The sequence below is a fragment of the Dryas octopetala genome, chromosome 2 (genome assembly GCF_963921425.1).
Source record: "Dryas octopetala chromosome 2, drDryOcto1.1, whole genome shotgun sequence".
Lineage (NCBI taxonomy): Eukaryota > Viridiplantae > Streptophyta > Magnoliopsida > Rosales > Rosaceae > Dryas > Dryas octopetala.
The window spans coordinates 19,675,905-19,701,763 of NC_141367.1; the positions used below are offsets into that span (position 1 = coordinate 19,675,905).

The window sequence follows — 25,859 nt, forward strand, 5'->3', positions numbered from 1 at the left end:
ATAAAAGTTATTATTTTTCATAATCATACTTTTATAAAATGGTACAGCCAAAGAAGAAAATTTCGTTTTTTAGAGAGGGGGAAATTTTATCAAAATACCAACATATTTTCGTTAATATTTTGAAAAATTTTCATATTTTCAGTGAAATTTCGCCGAAAATTTCGTTTTTTAGAAAGGGAAAAATTTTATCAAAATACCAACATATTTTCATTAATATTTCGAGAAATTTATGAAATTTCACCAAAAATATTGGCTTTAGGGCTAGGTGGGGTGGGGTGGGTCGAGGAGAAGCTGGGTTGGGGGGAAAAAGGAGGGGAGAGGCTGGGTTTGGGGGGAGAGGGGCTGGGTTTAGGGGGAGAGGGGCGGGGAGGGGCTGGGTGAGGGGGGTTTGTCGGGGATGGGCTGGGTTTAGGGGGAGAGAGGCGAGGAGGGGCCAGGTGAGGGGGGTGTGTCGGGGATGGGCTGAGTTGGGGAAGAGAGGCGGGGAGGGCTTGGGTGGGAATGATGATAGAGGGGTGTGAGATCTATTGTGTGCGCAGGCTGGGAGAGAGAAATGAGAGGAGAGAAAAATGAAGAGAGAGTCACGGCTCACGGGCAAGGAGGAAAAGGAAGGAAAGAAAATAAAAGAAGATAAAAGCAAAGGAAGGAAAAAAAACAAAAAGGCTTTAGGGTTGATTAAGATTTGGAGCCTTTGGGCAATTGGAAAGAAAAAAAAAAAAGATTTGGGGTTTGGTTTAACTTTTTTGGAGTTTCGTTTAGTTGTTTTTAAACTTTAAACTCTAATACATTTCTATATAGAAAATAATTAAAAATATCATAAAGGTCTAAATCCTAATATCTTATATCATATCTTAAATAATATAGAGTATATAGAGCTTAGTGCATATATTATAAAGTAAGTATTAGAGTATATAGAGTATATATGGTTTAGTATTAAAGTTAGTGTATAGATTATAGAGTATAAAAAATATACTAATTTTATTTAATAGTATTTGTCTTCAGTGCGTATTATATTTCTCTTATATCACATGAAATCTATTGTATAATTTGATTTTTCAATATTTTTTATCAATATAGTAGATAATATGTTAAATAAATATATGGTCAAGTTTTATTCAAAATTTTCGTATTTTGATATCAATTTTCATCGTTTTTGTCTAATTTTGTTGAAATCAAAATTTCCACAAAAATTTCTGTCAAAATTTTCATTAAAAATTTCTTCAAAACAAAAATTTTAATCTTTGGGTACAGCATATTCCAATTATCCGAAATTATAAACCAAAAGTAGGAAATAGCGGAATTAATAAGAGTGTGCAACTACCGGTGATGTTGCCACCCTTGCCTCACTTTTGATTGCTGCTTGCCCAACATGTTTAAAGTAGACACTTGCAAGTAACAAACATGCTATTGCTTAAAAGGATTTTCCATTAAATCATTTAAGGAAAGAAAACGAAATTATAAGCTTGAAAAATCCAAGGGAACGTTTGTCACTGAGTCTATGTCCATGTACGTATCCCACCGAATTGCAGTGTGGCTTTCATTAGTATACAATTAGAGAAGTAGTTGGTAAATGAGTTGACCTAAACATTGTTTATTGGGTTAGGGCATGGAATAAGGGTTGTGCAAAATCTAAACTATTCCGGTTAATCCAATTTAATTTAGTTGATTTTTTTTTGCTTAATTGGATTGGATTGTATGGAAATTTAAAAAATCCAAGTTAATTGAATCGGTTTTAGGTTTTCAGTATCAAAAACCAATCAAATTTGTTCATGTATTTTATACATGATGGCTACTATGAGGGACTAGTTTTTAGAGATTATTTTATAAGAACCTTTAGATTAATCCAACGACCCGGCAAAAAAAAAAGATTAATCCAATGACATTTTTGTAACCTCATCCATACGCATTTTATTACCCAATAACCGTTTTAAATTACAAACCTTAGAAAAAAAAAAAAAAAATCCCCCCAAACTCGTTTTATTCATCTTCTCGGTTTTTACCCTATCCGTTGACAGGTCACTTGATTAATTTTAAAAGCTCTAATAAAATCGTCTCTCATAGCAATACCTCATAATTAGTCCATCATATTAGCCGGACTCCAAATCCATATATATAAAAAAAGGCATGATGACTATGATTCAAGTCTATAAAACAAAAGCCTAACAGTAAAAAAAAAATCCAAGCAAACTAAAATCATGATTGAGGTTCAAGACTAGTGCTCATGAATCATGATGGGTAATGAGCTCAAAAGCCAATCACCAAAATGAGATACTTCTATTAACAAAAATACTTCTGTGAACAAAAATAAGGGTTATGTGGCCAACACAAATGCGGTGCTCCATGAGGTAGAAGTATCTGAACAATATTGTAATCATTGGTTGATAATTCATAGTTAAATTCGTACTCAACCACCGAAAAAAGGTTGTTTATCTCTCTGCATTCTTGTACAAGGATTGCATAAAGGTATCTTATCATTCCCTGAGCAGCCATGACATATGAAGAATTCAAGATTTTGTATAGCATCTCTATCTTGATAATCAATACATAGTCTATGGACTGAACTAGGTTGGTTGAGATTTGATACAAAGATTCTAGATTCTAGATTCTGATGCTATTATGTAGCTTTATGAAATATGAGCCAGATATCAATGATATTACTATATGACAATTTTATTTTAATACATCTCCCTCCTTCAATGACAGCGATAATTTGTAATTATAATGAATAGAAATTTTATCCATTAACATTGAAATTTTTGTATAGACTAGGACTGCAAAAGAGATTTAAAGTATTCACAAACTGAAGGAATTCGGAGGGAGGGAGGTTAATTCCCTAAATTGAATTCCTTGTTCCGCGCTAATTAGTAAGCTTCCTGATGGAAAGGCACTGTCATCTTCTCTCTAAAGGCTCCCTTTCCTCAATATGTCAATCACTATGGCAAACGATTCCCACAGCACTGAGTAATTTGCCTATACATTATGATGCATAGGCTTAATTAGGTTGGCATGAGCTCATTGTTTCTCTCACCAATAATCTCCACAGGAACACTCTCCACCCTTGAAATGGTGAAACCGGCTGTTATCCCTGACAATTATCTCTCTCCCAACGATCTTCGATATAAATTTGATTGCTGTGTGGCAATCGACACATACCCGAATGTTTTTTGTTACTCGAATTGTCATCCCAGCAGGAGTGCTAATGATGCCAAATGCTATAGCGAGCCTTTCACTGTGGTGACACAACAAGTTCTTCTTTTGCTCCTCCTCGACATCATGGAGCACCTCATTTGTGTTGGCCACATACCCTTCTCGTTCCATCTGCTCCAGAAGAACTTCGAGAGCTTCAGTTATTCGATCATAATAAGGGTGGGATTTATCTCCTGCCACAAAAGCATGAACCTTGTTTTTAACTTCAATCCAGCTGCAGGCTGGCATCTTTTTCATTCCCTTATCCCTCATAGAGATTCTCAATTTCGCTGCATCTTTCCATCTCTTAGCAGCAGAATATATGTTTGACAGTAGCACATAAGCTCCCAGGTTCTTAGGATCAACAATAAATATTTTCTGAGCAACCTTCTCAGCCAATTCAACATTCTTGTGAACTCTACAAGCAGACAACAACGTTGACCATACACTTCCTGTTGGTTCTATATGCATGCTAGAGATAAAGTTATAAGCTTCCTCCAACATTCCAGCTCGACCAAGAAGATCTGCAACAGCAGCGTAGTGCTCTATACCAGGAGCAATCCCATATTCTTGAGTCATACTATTGAAATATTTCCAAGCTTTGTCTATCAATCCAGCATGGCTACATGCAGTCAATACAGCCATGAATGCAACATAATTAGGTTTTACTGCCTCTCCTTCCATCTGCTCAAATAAGGAAATAGCATCATGGGCATGACCATGCAAAGCATATCCCATAATCATGGCTGTCCATGAAACCATGTCACGTTGCTCAATTTTGTCAAAAATCCATCTTGCTATCCTGATGCTACCACATTTGGCATACATGTCCACCAGAGAGCTCGCTACATATATATTATCCTCGAATCCACCCCTAATTGTGTATCCGTGGAGCTGCTTCCCCAGATGCAGTGTTGTCAAGTGAGCACAAGCTGGGATGATACTTGAAAGGGATACATGCATGGGCTTGATTTTAGCCATCAACATCTGCCGAAAGCATATCAGTCCTTCGTCAAACATACCATTCTGCACGCACCCTGCTATAATCGAGTTCCATGAAATGCCGTCACGCTTAGGTAGCAGGTTGAACACCCGAAGCGAATCTTCCACTCGAGTACAGTTTGCATACATGTCGATTAAGCTACTCCCAATGAATAAATCTGCATCAAATCCAAGTCTTATGGTATACCCATGAATTTCCTTTCCCTTGATAACATCTACATATTCTGCAAAAATTGGAAGGACACTAGACAAAGTAAAACAATCAGGCTTCAAGTTGGCGTTCCCCATCTCTCTGACCATTTCTAAAGCTTCTTTGCATATCCCATTCTGTGCATTCCCTGAAATCACTGTATTCCAGGAAACAATGTCTCTTTTTGGCATCGAGTCAAAGACCTTTCTCACACTATCCATTTTGGTAACTCTTTTGCCTTTGTTTTGTTTATAAACTTTATTAATGTCCCGGTTACATTGATCATCAACTTCGCCGTATGCATCAAATTGAGGAGATACATCTCTAATTGGAGTCAAATCCACATTCCTACCAATTTCCATATCCTGCATTTGCAACTCATTAACCAGTTTATTTGATTGACTACTATAAGAAGTCTCACCACTACCCACTTTTCTCTTCGCATTCCCATCAAAAAGTCTCTCGCTTTCTACCTTCATAGGCACAGTTCTACCATTCAAGTCCATACAACCACCTAAACCGCTCCCAAATTTACCGACTCGATTTCGTTCAGGAATTCCATCAAGCAATTGAGGCACACTAAATCTCTGCCCACGAATCTCACCCAAACTCTCCAACTTGGAGTACATATTCATAAGGGCATTACATGTATACAAATCACAATCCAAACCAAGCCGAACAATGCACCCATGGACTGACTCACCAACCCTCAAGTCCCTAAGCAATGTACATGATTTTAGTACGGAAGGAAACACATTGTGATCTGGGTATACAACAAAAGCCTTCATTTCTATAAAGGCAGCCAAGGAATGGTAACAAAGGCCATGGGAAGTGTAGCATCTGATAATGGACTTCCAAGAAAAAGTGGTGGGAGGAGAATGGAGGGTGTTGAAGAGAGTGAGGGAGTCATGTAAGAGGTTCAAGTTTGAGTAAACATAGAGTACAAAGGACAGGTCAGGAGGTGAAGGGCCTTTGGTTTTGAGGATTTGGGCATGGAGCTGTTTGGCCTGGGATTGGGATTTGATGCTACTGGGGTTCTTGAAGAGGGTTTTGAGCAGTGCTTGGATGGAGCTCATGGGTTTTTGAGGTTCTTGGTGAATGGGTTTCTGTCAATGAGGCTATGAGCATTGCTATTTTGGAACTATGGTGGTGGTTTTGTGAAGTGAGTATAGAAGTCCAACATTGGATTCTGTAAACAGAATAGTAGGTTTTTCTTTCGCGCTCAACTGCTTTGAAGTGTGGTTTGTGGGACCTTGTGGGCAGTTAGAATTGTCGTTTTGGAGTGAATTGAAGGTTCATCTTTTATTATTTCTCTTTTTTTTGGTCGAAATCTTTTACTCTTTCTCAATAATGCAATTCGGAGATATTAGCCTACAGAAACAGACCCAAAATTTGGTGAAGCTCACTATAGTCTACAATTCATTTATAATGTTAAACAACAGATTGAAAGAATTGTCCATAGTTGATGTGCATCAGTCTCACAATAAATCTCACACATTATCAAAATATTATTATGTATAACCATAACACCATGTGACATGCTGACACAGTAATTTTTAAACTCTAAATAATGCCAATATTACAATCATAGACAACAATTGTTTCTCTTTTCACGTCACCGATTGGCAAGTGCCCTCGTGCATGTTGTTTTTAGCATAGTTCTAATGTTAATGCCACATTGGTCAAATGGGATCATTGCAACAAGTTTTTATTTGGACTCTTCTTTAGCTTCTTGCACTTCACATTGTGAATTTGTGAGTGCATAACAAATCACAAGATATTGATTTTTAAGTACAAAAGCTTAGACCCCTCAATATCCTATTTTTGACTTTATAAGCAGCTTAGTTGGATCAATGACTCATTAGACGTATCTCCCTTCTCAATTCTCGAATCTGACAGCTGTGATATAGAAAAGAATAGGCATAAATTCAATTTAGACACATAACTATATAAGCTATTTCAACGGGGTCCATGAACTTTAAAATATTTCAAATATACACCCGATCTATTATCTAAATTGAAAAATAAATTTTTGTCCATTGATTTGTTAAGAGATCAATTAAATGACAGCTTGACTTTTGCTGACCGGGATTACTTGACGACGTAGCACTATCTTAACAAACATTTCCCGCCGAATGAGCGACCGGGCCCACAATTTAATAATAATAGAGAAAGTGAGAGTTTGTGGGCCCGTGTCAGGGGTTAGATGGACTCGTGACGCTCATTTCCTGCCAAATGAGCGACACAGGTCCACCTAACCCCTGACACGGGTCCACAAACTCATCATCTCTTTCTCGCTTGTTGAACACAAGTGAAAAATTTATATTCAAATTTGGAGGAAAACGTGATGTTTTTTGGAGACTAAATGGTCAGGAGAGCGTTCGACGAACGGAAAGAGGTAATGGGTGTGTGGGCCCGTGTCAAGTGGACATGTGTTGCTCATTTGGTGGAAAATGTATGCTGAGTTGGTGCCACGTCGCCAATTAATCGCCGTTAGCAAAAGTCAAGCTGACATTTAACTGATCTCTCAATAAATTAATAGACGGAATTTTATTTTTCAATTTACATAATAAATCAAGTGTATATTTGAAATATTTGAAAGTTCATGGACTCCGTTGAAATAGCATATATAATTATGTGTCTAAATTGAATTTATGCCAAAAGAATAATATGTCGATAGAAAATTAGTCACATACAGCTTGGCATGGTTTAGTACTGATAAGGGCACATGAAGGCATTACATATTTGTGATTGAAAAGTGTTAAGTTCTAGCAAATCCTCAAAAGGCAAAACAGATGAGAGGGGGTAAAACCCAGTACATAGGATCACTTCTTCCAGTAAACAGGACACCTTGATATCATAAGCGGCCAAGTCCTTGTGACAATATTCTCAATCGTCTTCTCTTTCTGGGGGCGGACCACAAGGCAAAAGCATTTTCTGCACCATAAACAAAGAATAAGAATCAACAAACAATTTTATTATTTAGATAAGTACTAGGCCTCAAAAATTATAACCAAGAGTCCAAGGTATTATCCAATATCCTGTATAATAAGATCACCATATGTTTAAGAAAACCATTAGATTACCCATCATCAGCTCTAAATAACAACCAAAGAAAAAACACGCACCAACATGATAAGCATACAAAGAAGGGGAAAAAATATGAAGGGATTGTGCAACAGGTCAGACTAGGGTGAATAGGGTGGGGTCAAGTCAACTGGAGCAAGTGGTGCCTCGAGCTGTGCGGTGCTGTGTGTGTGTGTGTGGGGGGGGGGGGGGGGCTGTGGGGCTCGGAACTGTTCCAGTTCTGTGGTATTTGTTTACCATTTATGGCAACAAGATGCATGCGGGGTGCAAACACTTAATTTGCACAGTCAACCCAGGCAATACGGATAATACTTAATTGAGTTGAGTTTGATTAAGTTTAACTATTTCACAATATGTAACAAGATGTACTTCTGGACTCATTTCTCCCAGGATAATGGATACATCACAGTCTTAAATGACACCATCCTTGTAGGAAGTCACTGATAGCAATAGTGCAGTTCACAACTAGGATGCATAGCCAGGTAGACTAAGAGTGGACAATCTCAAATCAACTCAACAATACTTTATCCCCTTGTTAACAACTAAGTGAGTCTTCGTATGTCCTTTTGCATTATATTCTAGAGTAGTAAGTAATTTCCTCTTACATGGTAGAGCCACTAATCCTGCTACACACAAGTTAAGTACAAAACCACCCAGTGAGCTTTCTCTCCATGTTTTACTAAGCTAAACTTTCTGGAACTTCTCATAAATGCATTACCCAAAGTATCCTTTCTTGTCTAAGGTACCTATTTAAACTCAAAAATATCCTTCTTTTGGTTACACTCCAACAGGCAAGATTGTTCAAATCTCAATCCATGCCTGCTTAACTGACCATACAACTTTTTAGCCACTAAACCTTATCGGAGGAGGATACTTCCCATGATTGGTTGCTGAAGCCCACCAAACAACAAAGAGAATGCTAAACAAAAGGAGAAATAATCTACAGAAAAACGACCTAATAAGATAGCTTTAACCAGGTGATAAAAAGTTCATTCCAAAGAAACTATTACTTCTCTTCTCTTCCCGCGAGAGTCCTATCATTAACTCACAGCGCACATATATTGAATCCATCCTCACAATACGTTACAATCACTTCACACATGAAATTTGTGCACAAACCTAGAATCAAAAACTACACTGGGAAAGCACATATTTGAAAGTACACTACAGTGAAAATGAGAATGACACACACACACCGGCGACACACCCAAAGCAAACATGGACATTTATACTATCAACAAGTAAGAAAATTCGAAAGCGCTTACAACAGTGCAAGAAAATATATCCAGAACATAGTACTTAAAGCTCAGAAAACAGAAATACCCAATACAATCAATTATTCTTATAGTTGAGACCAAAACCAGAAGTCATGAAGAAGACTAGAAGAGTAGTGATAAAAGCAACAAAGCAAGAGAGTAGAGGGAACCTGCATAAAGTTGTAGCGTTCCCTCCCAATAGACTCATTCTCAGCAATAGCAAAGTAGCCAAGAAGGGGATAATGCCCAACATAGGACGCGTAGCTATCACGTTGAATATTCACGGCCCATTCACTACAAAATTCCAAAAGGCAAGAATCTAAGAATTTCAAAATAGCATGTAAAGAATTACAAACACACAAGGATTTAAATTCAAAGGAACAGAGAAGATTATACTCACTATCTATGCAAGTCGGCATGTCCGGTTCCGACGTATTTAGCTTGAAGGTGTTCAAGCTGGGAATTGATGTTGAACCTATCGCTGGCCTGAACATACAAAAAGGAAAGAGCTTGAGGATGTTAATTTTCTCTCTCTTGTTTCTCGGGAAACAAACAGATAAATTAGGGTTTTCAGCAATTAGTTAGGGTTTAGAGAGATAGTTACCTGCATTTTGACGACCGAGAAGAAGAGCTGAAAGAAAGCCTGAAGAGGAAGGAGAGATGGTTGGACTTGCTTCGATGAAGATTGTCGGCTGTAGCTCAAGTTGTAGAATTCAATGGAGCGGACCGAGCGCTGGATAGCGGAAACGGGTTACAAATTTAGCGCGTCTGGGTTTTTTTGGTGGGAAGCGGGTCTGGAATTAGCGTTCGGTTTTTAACCAACGGCCAAGATCGTTTTATGCGCAGCAGATTATTTGCTCAAACTAGGGGTCACCAGAAAAGAAGCCCAAGGCCCGAAGCCCCATCTGGCCGAAATTTGGGCCGATCCGGTCCGAATAGTCATTGAGCTGGACTTGGGTCATTCCTTTGAAGCCCACGGGCTGCCCGAAGTCCGGCCCGCTTAGACCCGGCCCAAATCCCATTTACACACAATATATCTTCAATAAAAATATATATAATTTTAGCTATGTTATGAATCAAACAGGAGACCTCATGGAACAAACTTCAACTCTCAACCAATTGAACTGACTAGTTTATTTGTCTAATTAGTGAATCAGAACATATTTAATAAGTTTTTCGTTTGTATACTATAATAAATTATTAATATACTTATTAAGTTATTATATAATACTATAATCATATAATGTTAGTAAATAATAATAGTGTAAACTGTGTAATACCATAAATAATAAACTTTTAAACTTATATACAACATTACAAATTTACAACTAAAGTTATTAAAATTATTATAATAAACTTTTATAATATAACTATAATTAAAGTTATTAAACCATGATCGTTCATTAATTCAACGATCTGAATCGTTAATTTTATATGCTAATAGTCAAATATCATCCTTACAAAAAATCGGCCAAAGAAATTCATCTACCCGTTCGAATGTTCGATTATCATTAGAAAACTACGATCATTCATTAATTCGACCACGTTACGTCACTCTTACATCTCCGATTGAGCTAATTTTTTGCAAGTATTTTCTTTGAGTGGGGAACTAAAGTTTGAACGGTTCGGATCGTTGAAAACACGATCGATATGTGAGCTTCTACATATAAATACACTTGAAGAGTATAATTATAATAACTTTCTTGTTGAAATCTTGTTGTTTCCATAATTATGAAAACCACAGCGTGATTTCAACAATCTAACCCATTCATTTTCTATGTTCATAGTCAAAGATCATCCTTACAAAAAATCGGCCAAATCAAAATTCATCTACCCATTCGATCATCATTAGAAAAATCACGATCGTTCATTAATTCAACCACCGTTATGTCACTTTTACATCTCCGATTGAGCTCATTTTTTGCATGAATTATCTTTGAGTGGAGAACTAAAATTTGAACGGTTCGAATTGTTAAAAACACAATTGCATCATTTGTTTATAAAAATATGTAATAAAATATATAATAAAACATATGTACTTTTATGTTTTATTTTAGTTGTAATGTTGTATATAATTTTAAAAGTTTATTATTTATGGTATTACACTATTACTAACATAATAGTATTATATAATAACTTAATAAACATATTAATAATTTATTGAAGTAAACAAACGAAAGAGCTATTAAATATGTTATGATTCACAAACTAGACAAATAAACTAGTCAGCTCAGTTGGTTAAGAGTTGAAGCTTGTTATTTGAGGTCTCATGTTCAAATCACAACATAGCCAAAATCCTATATTTTTTTATTAAAGATATATATATGTGTCTAAACAGGCTTTGGGCCCATTCTGGGCCGCTCGTTCAGGTCTAGCTTGGCCCGGCCTTCCAAGCCCGCAAGCCAAAGCCCGATGGGCGGGCCTTCGGCTTGTGTATTAAAACCCAAGCCCGGCTCGGCCCGAAAGCCCTATTGGGCTCCTAGAATTCAAGCTCGAGCCCTGCCCAAACCCGAAAAATTTGGGCCAGGCTGGCTCGGCCCGGCCCATTGTCGACCCCTAGCTCAAACCATAGTGATAATGAAAGAAATATAAATATTTTTAGAAGTAAATTTTTTTTTATTGGGAGTAATATTTAGGCTTATTTTGTATCACATTACTCTCTGAAACTAATTTTCCTGTTTTATTTTGTCCACTTCCGTCAATTCAAGCAAACCCATCATTTGAAATGTTGAGCTATTATGGGCAAAACTGTAATTCCAATCACCCATCACCTAATTCTTTTATTTTTTTCAAAAAGTTCCTTTCCCCTTCCCCCTCCGAGGCCCCCCTCCCGAGCCCAAGCACCTAGCTTCGCCACCCACCCAGCCTAGCCACCAAACTAGCACCGGCGCCGCCCTCACCCAGCTCGATCTCATCCAGCATCGCCCCCCACCCTAGTGTCGACCCCCTCCCTCTCATTGAGCCCCAACCCACCTCCCTCCCCCTTCCCTTCCCTTCCCTTCCCTTCACTGAGCCCCGCCCCACCTCCCTTACAATTTTGCCCATGACATAACATTTCAAACGGTGAGTTTGCTAGAATTGATGGAAGTAGATAAAGTGGAACACGAGAATTATTTTGACCAAAGAAAAAAAGAACACAGGAATTAATTTCAAGAAATATTATAATACAAAATAAACCTTATGGGATAAAATTAGATTAGAAGTTACTTTCACGAGGCCAAAATAGTAAATAAGCCTAATATTTATAAGGGTCATTTTTTTCAAATCCAAAATGGATAATAGACCGATAAAAGCGGTCAATATGATCAAAGCCTGATAACCCAGTCCACTTAAAGTGAATTCAAACACTTGATGCAAAACTTCTAACACTCACATGTCACTCACTTTTCATTGTGAGGATATGACAATTTCAACCCATTATTCGTCAGTTACAACTTACAAGGTATAATCACGTAAAAATAAGTCGCTTACAACATTTTACCTATGAAATGTTAATACACAACTACAAAAAAGTAATTCACACAAACCCAAAGAATAAAAAAAAAAAAAAACTTACAAAATAAAAAATATGAGAGAAAGAAGAGAAGCAAGTGATTAAAATATCATGAATAAATTTTAAGAATACTGTTTAGGGATAGAGTTTTAAATATTTTTATATCATACACATTACAATTTGAGTAAATTGATAACACTACTTAACATTCCACATAATATTACAGTTACACATAATAATTTCCCAAATAAGATAAGGCATTCAAACACTATGAGATCTCACTGGACAGATTGCTGACATGTACGTGTTTAAAAACGACGAAGACAGAGAGAGGCACATTGATGACAATTACAAACCTTTTTCTTTATATAGCATTGGTACGATTATCACCAACACAAATTAAATACATGAACAAATGCGGCCATTGTACACAGATTTTTGCATCTTGACAAAGGGAGTAAAAATAAAGAATACACAGCAATTTCAAAGAATATATACTTGCACAAAATATGTGACAAAAAACGCAAAAGCATAGCAGATCAAAGAGCTAACTAATATGCCAAATCATTTGTTTCTGAGGCCTTTGCCCCCTCCATCTTTCGCACTAAGGATAAATTAATCACCCAAAAAACATTCTCTTTGGTTGGATCTCTACAGCCACTGGAAGTTATGAGAAAAACTAGTGCACTTCATTGGGATTCACTCTGTTTCTCAGGGACTTCTAGTTGGGGAGGAAGGAGTTTCATAAAGCTGCCTTGAACAGGTTGATTGGCAACCATAGCTGACTCATCATCTGCATAAAAAACCAGATTAATAAGAAAAAAGAGGACATACCTAATAAATGGAACACTCAGCTTCAAATTCATAATATATATCATAGTTCATGAAATGCCAACCATCTACAAGAGGTTTCATCTGGCTAGTTAAAAAAATAAATAAACAAATAGAATAAAGATTCACGTTATCGACAAGAATAAACCAGCATTCATGATCAATCCAACCGACGTCACCCATATGCAGGAGTCAGCATTCTCACAAATAAATTTTTTCATCAGATCCTATTTCCTCAAGTCCTTAAATTCAACTTACTAATGTAAAAGGGATCCAGGAAAGGAGGTTGTGCCATTTATAATTCAGAGTTTAGATGCAACAAAAGATTATCAACTTTCATCAAATTCTATATTATACCTAGGGGGGGCTTGAAATTCATTAAGTTGTTAAGAAAAAATTGGAAAGTCTTTATTCTACTAACCACCACCACATGAGGGATGCTATTTCATGTGAACCGGGAAAAGAACTTAGAAGAACTTACCAAAAAGGGACTTGATGGATGGCCTCTTCGGTTTTGTGCTCTTCTTCTTTAATTCAGCTGCATGTATTAATGCAAACAATAAAGAAAAGTCGAGTAAAAGAGTACATGGATAAGCACATATAAAGAATGGAAAGTAATACCAATCCCAGGCAATTGATTATCATTTACGATTTCAAAGTTCTTGTATGTGTAACCCACAAAGTTGACATCCTTCGATGACAGCATCTACAGAAAATGTTGAAACAGCAACAAAAACATTAGCAATCTTTCAAAGCCAATCCATTGTTTATTATAAAATTGATACCTCATAATTTACAAATCAGACAAAGCACATAGCTCCTATGTTAGTGCTATAGCTCATTATTATTCAATACTCATTCTCCTAAAAAGTTGACACTATATATTATGGACACACTGACCAACACAATTACACCAAAGGCACCATATTATTAGATGGTGAATTTATGAACCCATTGCTTATATATTATGACAAATGTCCTCAGGATCCTACAATCAAGTGCATACCTGATGTAGAAAGGAACTAATCATTCACTCCAAAGAAAATTTTCAAGTACAAATGTTTAGTTTAGATAAAAGAAGAAAAGAAAAAAGAAGGTTACTGAAACTATATGTACCAACCTTTCTCCATGGACCAGCTTTTGTTGAAGTTTCAATTTGGTTGTCAGCCTACCACCAGCAAATAAGAAAAAAGGGACAGAAAGGGTCAGCCAAAGCATTCCTGAGAGTAGCTAACCAATTTGAGTGTATGTACACATGCATGCATGAAACTAGAAATCTACCTCTTCAAACTTCTCAAAGTTCTGAGTATCCAATTCATCGTTGACCTCAGGGATAAATGCAGCCTTCATCTGATACAATGTGTCCCATTCAATGCCTTTAAACCAGGAGTGAGCCTAAAAATAACAGAGCCAACTAGTTAATTCCACCAATTACCAGTCAAATTCTAATGGTAGATTAGAGAATCTAGAACAGAACACACCACACAACACCTTTATTTCATCGGAGCCTTTAGTTCCAAGCCTCTGATCAACATTACATAAGAGTTTACTAATAAGATCCTTGGCTTCTGGAGAGAGCTTAGCTTCTTCAGGAAATTTCAAATGAGTTCTCCAATTAACTATCTGCATAATTGACAAAAGAGGTACTGTTCAACCATAAATGACAATACGGACAAAAATAAATAGAATGGGTCAACTAAGAGTAGGAAGAGAATATAATTAAGACATAACCCCAAGAAATTAAACTTTTTATACATACATATGAAGAGACTCTATAAGGATCAGAAGACAACCAATAAAGACAGCTTCATGTATGACAGAAATGGGCCAGTTGACTGAATAACTACCCTTTCACTGCGTGATTTCATGTTCAAAACAATTATGTGTGGATAACTGACAAATGCCTCAAAGAAATACTTGGCACTAAACCCTAAATAGAATAAGCACCGTATGAAATGTTAGTAGCTTGAAATTTACACAAGCAAGAACCTCAATGAACAAGGAAACAAAAATTAGATTTCACAAAAGTTATGAGGATATTTTCTGAAAGAAAAGCATCTATGACAATTGACAATGCTACCCATGCCATGAGGTCTTTGGAGTTTTTGATGCTCTGTTCCTTTCTTGTTATCCAAGTAACTTAATGAGAACCAACACCAACCTCCAATCACTAGAAAGCAAGCTCCATATGTGATATATCCATGAGGACCATGACTAAAAAACTGCATCTTACCAGTGTCATATCTACTGCAAATGTCCCCTAATGGCATAGCGGGGTATATGTCAACATCTCAAATGAAAATAAATATTAGTGTTCTCGAGATTACCTTTCTACAAGTTGACATGGGTTCATCTGAATAAAAGGGTGGAAATCCCACAAGCATTTCATACATAATAGCCCCAAGAGACCACCTGGGACAGTATAAACAATATCTCATCTGCATGTATCACAAGAAAGATTGATTTGAAAAAGAAAAACAGTTTTTATACACTGACCAATCACATTCCATTCCATATCCTTTCTTCAGCAAAACTTCTGGGGCAATATAGTCTGGGGTTCCAACAGTAGAATAAGCCTGCAACATGAAGGATGGTTAGGAAACTACAAATCACATAAGATCACAAAGGGTGAACTTGAGATATCTCTAGCTATACGATATTTCAAAATATTTTTTTGATACTGATGAGAAATTGAGGAAATTCTATTTGAGATAGATCGGGTCATATGTAAGAAAGAACTAAGAATGCACTATTCTGAAATATTGAAATGATCAACTTTCTAAAATGAAATGGGGTACAGGGAGATGAAAATAGACATGGGAAGTAGTATGGAAGTTGGAAACATATGGATACTGAAAATGCAGAAGAGAGTGATTTTCCTTGAATAGAGTAACAGAAATGAATTAGTGAAAGGACTCATGAAGTGGACCCCAATTCTTTTTTTTTAATGATAAAGTCATGGTTGAGTGTAATCGAGTTTCAACATTTACAATAATGGCATGGGATACAAACTCATGAATCTGTATTAACGTTGTCAGTAATATAGTATTGATATGGCATATCAGGAACATGATACTAGAACTTACAAGCATCCTCCTGTTTCTCTGCCAATGCTGTAATTGCTCCTGTTGTGTACGTTTTGGTGCTGCAGGGCGCCCATCACTCTGAAGAGCCCCACTAAGGTTGTTTGCCGAAGAAAAATCCTTTTCTTGGAGATTACTGCAGTCTAATGGTTTGCATAATCCAAAATCCGATAATTTCATGTGGCCATTTCGATCAAGCAGCAAGTTGTCAGGCTTAATATCTCTGTAACATATTAACACATAAAGGGACATTCCTCATGATAAGACACAAGAAGAAGATAAAAAGCATTTAAATGTCTCCCATCACATATTCATATTAATAGCATCAATTTACCTATGAATGTAATTATGTTTATGAATGGATTCAATAGCTAGGACCGTTTCCCCAACATAAAATCTAGCCTCATCTTCTGTCAGTGTATCCTTGCGCATCAATAAAGTCATCATATCTCCACCAGGAAGATATTCCATAATGAGATATAAGTACTCTTCATCCTGGAAGGAACAATAGAGCTTGACAATACAATTACTGTCAACCTCTGCAAGTAGATTCCTCTCAGCTTTCACATGCTCAACCTAAATAGAAAAAATATAAATTAGCACTAAGCCCGGTGAAGAAAAATTAAAATAGATTGAAGGTAAGGCCTGGAAGGATGAATACCTGGCCTCTCCGAAGCATTTCTGATTTCTTAAGCTTCTTCATTGCATAGACATGACCAGTTGCTTTCTCCCTACAGACTCTAACCTGAGCCAGAGCAAGAAAATAGGTCACATGGAAAAATTGATTAGAATGTTGCAAGGCATAATGCATTAAAAAAGGCCACGTTTATTTCTCGACGTGAGTTATGTATGGCAAAAACAGTCAGAAGCCCCAGTAACTAGAAACACCATACAATCTAAGCACTGTACATGCAAAAGCCCATCTTTTCATAACCATTCATGGATGGATGCTAACCAGAGCTAATATGACACAAGAGTTAGGACAACTAAATCCAGGCATGACATATGCAAACTAAACCCAGAAACAGATGTCATAACTACAAAGCGATAACCATAATGCATACAAAGCTAAAATTATTATTCTCCTGACCTTCCTCCCAAAGGGCTCTCCACCATATATATATAGATATATAGAGAAGGCGGAGAAGGTTTTTTTTTTTTTTTTTTTTTTTCTTTTTTGGAGGGCAGGGAAGGGCCGGGGGGGGGGGGGGGGGGGGATACAAGACATTAGATGTAAAATTTTGTAGGAAAAATGTTTATATACTTATATATAAGATATATAGAACTTAATTTGCAGCCATTGACCTTTACTGACTGCAAATGCTATTCAAACGGTACATGTTACGAACACACAAAAAATCATGTCGTACTATGTGGATACCACAGGACAAAAATGATACTGTATTACATATTAAAGAAAAATAAATACCTCTCCAAATGCGCCCTTTCCTATCATTGTCAATGGCTCAAAATCATCAGCGCCCATTTTATGCCTCTGAATACGCATATATTCTGTTTCCTTCTTCTCCAAGTACTTTAGCAAGTTGTTTTGCTCTTCCTCAGAGACATCAGCATCAGCCAACTTCTTTTCTAGCATATTACGTCTGTATTAAAAGTATAACCTACCATCACTTTGAGTAATAAAAATAGATAAAACCTCAACAACAAGATTGATAACATCAAACCACCACTGGTATAAAGAGAAGCATTAAATTCATACCGCTCCCTCCTCTCCTGCAAACTTTTCATCTGCTTCTTGTAATGATTCTCTATATACTCCTTTGCAGCTGCAACCTTCTGCTTGGTTACATTTGAAGCAACTGCTTCTGTTGTTGGTGTTTTTGACCCCTCTTTACCATTTCCTGTAGCATCCTTGTTCTTTGAAGACTTCACCTTCTCTTTGGACTTGAACCTTTTAAACAAAGACCTTGCAAACTCCATTTGTTTCCCTCAACTTAATGCCAACCACGTAAACCCAATCTTTCAAATGTGCATTTTATCCCCCAACTACTAAAGAGTACAAAAGTCTTGATATAAGAGTCTCATAGAACATCTCTAGACCCATGCATCATTGATTACCACACTGTGCAATGCATGTTTCCTGCATTGACAAAAAACCGAAGACCAGTCAACCAACCAAGTATAATTCAAATCACATCATCAATAAGTATATCTATTAACCATTCAGTAATGCATGTTATCATTTGGGTTCACAGGGCCTGTTTATATACCCAAGATCCCCTAGCATATTACCAATGTGATACTCAATAGCTACTCAATATAAGCCCATGCAGAGTATCAGATTGCATAAACTCATCACCTTTGGCCCTCTTTTGTTTTCAAAAGGATCACTAGATTAAAATAAATAAATAAGCAACCGTGAGCAAGAATAAATAAATAAATAAGCAACCGGTCCTAAAAATGGACTTCAGACGAATATTCTGGAAAAACAGCTTTTCAAATCTGCCTGCCAAGCACAAACAGATTTCATCCATTTTCATTTTTCGATTATAACTACGACCAAACAGGCCCTTAAATCAGCAAAAAAGATTTTTTTTTTTTTTTTTTCAAAACTGCAGCAAAAGCACACTATTCAAAGAAAGCAAATCCACCACCCCAAAGTTACAATTTTCTCACATTTTCTCTACAATCAAACAGACAGGCAAACCCCAAGATTCAGCTTATCAATTTCAAAACCTCCAATCCCAACCAAAACAGGAAAAAAGAACATTACTTAACGATCCAATAAACTAAACTCCGAATTTCCCAATGAAGATACGCCACCGATAAATCACTTTCCACTCCACAATTTCCCACCAACCAAACCCATAACTTCGATCAACCAACAAAATAAAATCACAAAACAAAAGCAAAAGCAAACCAAAAAGAATCAGACAATGAGAGACAGGTCAGACAGCGATGGAGTCGTACAATAAAAATCCCAACTTTAGATTAACCCAAATACGCAAAAGCAAATCAGAGTTCAAATCAGAAGAGAGAGAGAGAGAGAGTGTGTGTGTGTGTGTAAGTACGAACCGTAGGAGGAGTGCAGTAGAGGGCAATAGTATGCGAAACCCTAGAGAGTAGAGAGGGAGAAGGAGGAGAGTTTGTTGTTGTTGGGTGTTGAAGAAGAAAGTAGGTGAAGAAGTGGAGGAGAGGAGCACTTGCTGGTGTTGTTCATGAGTTATGATTCTGATGCTGCCCCCATTCCCTCTTTCTTTACCATTCCTTTTCCAAAAGTTGCAACTCCCTTTGACTCTTTTTTTGCTCCATCACTCTCTATTAGTTTTCTATTTATATGATTTTTTTACTTTTTAGTTTACTGTATTGTTTTTAGTTTCTTTTCTCAGTGATTGTCTGCCTGTCTGTGTATTATTTTTCTGTTTTTTTTATATATTTTTTTTTCTACGAAATTTTAGTGCATGATAAGATATTTTCGGAGGGGTTTAAACACTTCCTATTCGAGTTTGATCTGGGCATGTAAAATGGGTTGGGAAGATCCTGTTGTGACTTGTGGGTTAAGACTGTTAAGTTCAAGCAAGCTTAGACCTAATTAACAATATAACACATTTCAAACTCAATACGAAATTAGTAAATTTGTGTTGATCATTATTTGATATAACCCTATAAATAAAACAAACTCGTAGTAATCATAAAATTTGAACGTACTTTAAAACTCACCCTAAACCCCCATTCCCATGCAACACTCACCCTCGCTTCTTTTAAGCGCTCTCCGCCCAATGCCAATGGTGTCGCTTTCCTCCACCGCCCACCGCCACTGTCTCCCTCATCTCTCTCTATATATCTTTTTCTTTCTTCTTCTTTTTTTCTCACTCTATCTCTTTCTCCCTTCTTTACCGGTGAACCTATGATAATGTCGACGACCTTACTAGCTTCAAGGTCAAACATCGAGGAACTTATGTTGACTTTAGGTTTAATCTTATTTATCAAAATCTACATATTTATTTGAACCACTAGAACAAAAGTAGTAAAATAAACCCTACCCACCCAATTTAGCTGAGCCACTAAATTAGCTTTCAAATTTAGGAATTAATTGAAGAGCGAATTTCATTAATGCTTTTTAAATTGAAACTCAAAGGGCATTGTTTATTTTAACTCTTCAAAGACTTTTTTTTTCTTGGACAAGGAATCCTAATATTTTATGAAGTTTTTCTTCTTATTTTTTTTTTTTCATAGGGAGGATTTTTCTTTCATTCAATGCTTTTAGGAATCTTTTTTCTTGTTTTTTGAGAAATTTACAATCCTTTTGGTAATTTAAAAAAATTGAGAATTAGGAATCTAGAAACTCAGTTATGCAGGGCCCCACTTAACAAGTGGTCCTTTCATGTACACCACCATTCGAGCCACCCATAGGCCATATGTATAACCCATTCCTTTTTTTTTTTGGCCAAATATGTATAACCCATTCCAATTATGTAATATGTACCCATCACCTATATGTGTTTTGTGCTCAATTTCTTATTCTAACATCAAATCAAATTCATTAATTTGGTCTACACATTTCAAGCAGACAAAATTCTCTAACAAAGTACACAACAAAGACATTAATAAATAAAACTTAGTTTTAATCTTTGTTTTTTTATATAGAAAACTTAGTTTTAATATAAACAAACAACGGTGCATAGATGGTGCTTAGCTGGACCACTGAGATACGCATCCATTAGGAAAAACTGTCCAGAATAATTTCCCAAACAATGACTTTCTGTCGTTTTTTTTTTTTTTTTTTGTTTGCTACACGCCTACACCTACTAAACAATGATTCATCACTCAACACATTCACAAAGCCTTGACTTCCGCCTTAATTCCAGCAACTGATTTGAAACCGGGACACACCCAAACAAACATTTCTTTGCAAATTGCAATCACTTCCTTTTTCGGCTCACCCCCTTCCTAAACCTTGTTCCTACAATATGCCCATCATCTAATCACATGAGGTCGCATGTGACTACATCTAAACTGTGCTTTATCGATCATTTGGGACCCTCACACTTACATTTGGAAACCCTACACTCCATGTAATGTGTAATAGTCCTAATGGATTTATGGATATATGTTAGTTCTTCATTGTCATTCACAAGGATTGGTGGTCCTAGCTATACCTTCTTAAATGAAGCAACTTCATAATAAAAGTTGGATTTTTGCCCTTCCCTCTTCTGAATTAGAAAAATGAAATATATGTTTCTGTGAAATTGTTGAAGTTTAATATAAGTTGGATCATTTACAAATAAATTAATAAAACTTTTTAAAAATAACAAGTTCCCCTATGCACTTTTTCATAATTCAATTTTAGTCACCATTGATAAAAATAAAAAAAAATATTACAATAGATCAATAAACATACACTACCATACAAATTTAGATTTGTATTAAATTTGTGTTTGACTGTTATGTAGCAAAACAGCTTAGAATTTAGGTCTTGAATTTTGGGCAGAATTTATCCTAAACCCCAATCTAAACTCTAAACCTCATTTATAAACCCTAAATCTCATTTATAAACCTTAAACCAACGTCATATATTCACACCCATAAGTAATGAAAAAAACAAAATGGGCAAATTGGTATTTTCAGCACACCAAAATACATGATATTAGCAATTGGATTTGACCTATCAACTAAAAGTATGATAAAATTTCAAAAATCATTGACCTCTATGGAAAAAAAAAAAATCACAATGATTATTATGTAATATTGAAATGTTTTATTGATCTAAATTAAATTTGCTATAAAAGTTGGAGTTTTTTCATATAAAGATAAAAGATAAGGCTCAAACACCAAACGACCATGCGGCAAAAAAATATTGCATAATTCATTTTTAAAGGATGATTTAAAAAATGAACGGGGTTATAAAATTATATTATAAATCGATACACATAAGTATTTATGTATTGTTAATAATCGAATCAAGCAATTTACGTATTAAATATTAGACTCATTGGTGTGCTCACTCGCATGCCTACAATCTTTTTCTATTTGACAATACTTAAGTCAGCCTTGGCGTGGACCTCTATGTTCAGCATAGACACACCTGTTTTTTTTTTTTTTTAAAACAAACAAAAGAAGAAAAATCATCCAAACATACATACTGTAATGCCAATAATTAAGGAGGGTGTATTCAATTAAGATTTTAATAGATTTGAAAGGAGTTATAGACTCCTGCATATTTCATGAATTCTATGAGTTTTATGGAATTCCATGGAATACATCAAAATCTAAGGGGAAAATGTTAGAATTCTCATAGCCTTTATTTTATGTTTGAAATCTATCAAAACCCACCACTTAATGAAATTCTTTAAAAATCATGAGAAATTGAATACACCTAAATTTCAATAGAATCCTTAAAATTCTAAATTGAATACACCTAGATTTCTATGTAATCCATCAAATTCTGAATTGAATACACTTAGATTTCTATGGACTTTTGGGTGTCCCCAACTCAAATTTTAATAGATTTTAAAATCTATAAAATCCATCAAAATCCAAGGAAAATAGCTGCAATTCTCATAAAATTTGTTATGTGTAAAAAAAAAAAAACCATTAAAATCCATCCAAATTCACCACTTAAATCCATCATTTTTTAGAACACCTGAATTTCTAAAGAATATATTAAAATCTAAATTGGGGACACCTATATTTCTATGGAATCCATTAAAATCCTAATTAGGAACACCTAAATTTCGTTAGACTTTTAAAATCTATTAAAATCTGAGTTGGGAACACCCCCTTTAAATTCTTTTAAAATCCATTAAAATCTATCCACCACTCCTTCCTTCGTTGGCGAGTCTTTGGCAAGATAGCCACCATTCTCTTCGTCCCTCTCCCCTTTACAATCATGTACCAATTATGTTTTCTGATATCCACCTACATGAAAAATCAATTTTCTAAAGTATTATTTTTCAACGGTTTTTTGTATTTTCCAACCAAATCATACTGCCATTTGAGACAAGGTTGGTCTCATTCTCTTCGTTTCTTCAAGATCTACAAGATTCACCCCTTAGTCTTGTTTAATTATTCAAAAATCAAAAGTGCCATTAAGAGAATGATAGAGAAAGAGAGAAAGAGATAGAGTGAGAGAGAAAGGGAGAGAGAGAGAAAGAGAGATATGATGAGTGTGAGGGGTCCCGTTTTTGGATGATGTCGTCGTCGGACACCGCCGTAGTCGCTAGTGGTTTGATGCCTTTGAGAACTTGGTGAAGGGATGTGAAGAGGTTGTTTGGGCGGGTTGGTGCTAAAGTATGTTTGGATAACTGGTGTATGAATATAATTGGCCTATATGAATTGTGGTGAATATGGAGGTCTAACCTAAGGGTGACGTAAGTATTGTCCTTTAGGACTTAAACTTTGTCTCAAATGTCAATTTAAGATGCGTATTATGAGTTGTATCAATGTACCCCTTTAACATCAATTTTGAAACCAATTTTCCTCTTTCATTAGTCCAGTTACATTTTTCATTCGAAAAACGGTCATGTGCGTGAAGTGGTTTGACTTCTATATATGAAATTGTATTACAAGTGAATTAATGAATTTACCCCTGAAAAATTGACCACGTGCTTGACACATGATAACTTTTAGACGAAATTTGCAATCGAGTTGACGGAAGTGACACATTGGCATCCAAAATAAAGTTTAGGGGGCAAATTGGTACAACTCATAATTCATGTCCTGAATTGACATATGAGGCAAAATTTAAATCCTTTAAGAAAATTGTTCCCTTATTTGTTTTTTTATTATAAAGTACATGGTATTTGGTGGTGTAACTAAATGGATAATTTTGATAAATAATAGTAGGGTTAAATACAAAAATGGCTTACGAACTTTAAAGTGATTCTCAATTTGATCTATTAACTATAAAAAGTGTCAATTTGGTTCACGAATTTTTCAAGTTATATCAAAGCAGTACAAACATTAACTTTCATCAAAAAAGTTAACGAAACTCATCAGGTGCACATCATGTGACTACACTTTCAGGGGCATTTTTAGTCCGTTCATCACATTTTTATGTGATCAGTTCCGTTACTTTTTTGGATGAAAGTTAACGTTTGTACTACTTGGTACAACTTGGAAAATTCATGGACTAAATTGACAATTTTTATAATTAGTGGACTAAATTGAAAATCAGTATAAAATTCATGAACTATTTTTGTATTTAACCCATAATAGTAAATGAATAAGTTTTTTGAGATATAACTTTAGGTTAGTGGGCGAAGAATAGGGAGAAAATGTCAGTGAACAACATGTTCTTTTGCTATTTTTGTTTTAGTTAATTCTTTTATCTAAAAGATTGTTGAGTTACCATTATACCCTTTTTAATAAAAGAATTCACTTGACATTTTTATTAACCGGAGATGTTTGCTTTGTATATATAGAAAGATATAGATTAACCAACTCATCTCCAAATGGATTGATAGTTACTACTAGGGTATCCTTCCTCTAAGCATTTTTCTTTCTTATTTACTTTTTCCCTTCAAAAGTTGCACATAAGTATGTCTTAAAAATTGAAATATCCCATTTGAAAAAGTGCATTGAGAAGGAGATATATTAAAAATTCAACAAAGTTCACAATAAGTATGTCTTACTTTGACGAAGAAGTAGATAAATTCAACAAAGTTTACAATAAGTTAAGTTTCATGAAAAGTAATAGCTGTAAGCAGAAAATATGATTGACTTTGGTGACAATCCTTTTCTTTATATCGATGTGACATTTTATTTTCCTTCTAATTCATTTTAAAATTATTATTATTATTTATCTCAAACTAATCAATCATGTAAAACAGACATGCAATGAGGCATAAGCCCCACAACATGGTTCGTTCCACAACATTGGCAACAATTGAGAGTAGTGTGGAGGTTGCTTTAGAACCAGGGCATCATGATGGACCATTTCCACTATATCTGCATTAAATTGAATGCAGCGGTAAAATCTCTGTGAAGGCTATGGAAATTAATTTGCCACTTTTTTATTTTTAAAATATATAATAGTAACACAATGCAGGTGTATACTCATTGATTAATTTACCCTAAAACCTAAATGTTAATAAATTTTACACATATTTTTAAAGGCTTAAGAGTTTCTAAAATTATTGGACAAAGAGTCTGCATCATTTTGAATAATTTCAAATTATGATTTATTTTAATGGACATTATTAATTTTTTAAAGAGAATGTCTCAAATTCAAATATCGCTTTATAAAGTAATAAATTCTTTTTTTTTTTTTTTTTTGGTGTCAAATGTAAGTTAGGTCTAGATCAAACCATCAAGTCATTGGTATCTTCTCCAAGATTAATGAGTACAAAATATGTAATTTATTGAGCATCAATATTCTGAATTTGAGAAAATTAAGGTGATATCCTTACTATTTGGGTTATAGATATGAGAAGTTGAGAAATACTCCAAATTAATTTGTTTGTACAAAATTTAGAGCTGAAACCTGCCCAACTCTCATCTGGCAAGACAAATCCAAGGGTTGTAGTTTCTGATGCCACATGTCATCAGATGGATGACAACAACAATCACATGCTGTCTTGGATGAATATTCAATTCCAACTACATAAGAGAACAAAAAGGAAGGACAAAGAGAAAAGAGAATTTGAGTAGCCCTATATGGAAGGCTCGTGAACTCAAAACTGGGGTCCTATGTGCCCCATTAGATGGGGAAGTTCAAGTCAACAACATGATAGATGTCCCCGTAAATGAGGTGGTTAAAGCATTGCACA

General features: G+C 35.5%; 3 protein-coding genes across 3 annotated transcripts; all 3 read right to left on the reverse strand.

The window, feature by feature from the left end:
* Positions 1-2,613: 2,613 nt before the first annotated feature.
* LOC147293836 (Tetratricopeptide repeat (TPR)-like superfamily protein) lies at positions 2,614-5,569 on the reverse strand. The gene has a single exon (XM_086234080.1). The coding sequence runs from the start codon at positions 5,452-5,454 to the stop codon at positions 3,025-3,027; it is 2,430 nt and encodes an 809-aa protein (XP_086090206.1). The 5' UTR covers positions 5,455-5,569; the 3' UTR covers positions 2,614-3,024.
* Positions 5,570-7,049: 1,480 nt separating this feature from the next.
* LOC147293837 (uncharacterized protein At4g14342-like) lies at positions 7,050-9,475 on the reverse strand. The gene is made up of 4 exons (XM_086234081.1): positions 9,326-9,475; positions 9,122-9,207; positions 8,892-9,015; positions 7,050-7,315 (listed from the first exon to the last, which is right to left on the reverse strand). Exons 1-4 carry the CDS (start codon positions 9,329-9,331, stop codon positions 7,268-7,270), a joined length of 264 nt encoding a protein of 87 aa, XP_086090207.1. The 5' UTR covers positions 9,332-9,475; the 3' UTR covers positions 7,050-7,267.
* Positions 9,476-12,552: 3,077 nt separating this feature from the next.
* On the reverse strand, positions 12,553-19,380 carry LOC147293838 (AGC (cAMP-dependent, cGMP-dependent and protein kinase C) kinase family protein). Its single transcript, XM_086231393.1, has 14 exons — positions 19,165-19,380; positions 17,849-18,229; positions 17,558-17,732; positions 16,790-16,873; positions 16,463-16,704; positions 16,132-16,351; positions 15,542-15,621; positions 15,373-15,457; positions 14,537-14,668; positions 14,327-14,440; positions 14,166-14,213; positions 13,667-13,751; positions 13,527-13,583; positions 12,553-13,007 (listed from the first exon to the last, which is right to left on the reverse strand). Exons 2-14 carry the CDS (start codon positions 18,067-18,069, stop codon positions 12,904-12,906), a joined length of 1,647 nt encoding a protein of 548 aa, XP_086087519.1. The 5' UTR covers positions 18,070-18,229; positions 19,165-19,380; the 3' UTR covers positions 12,553-12,903.
* Positions 19,381-25,859: the final 6,479 nt, after the last annotated feature.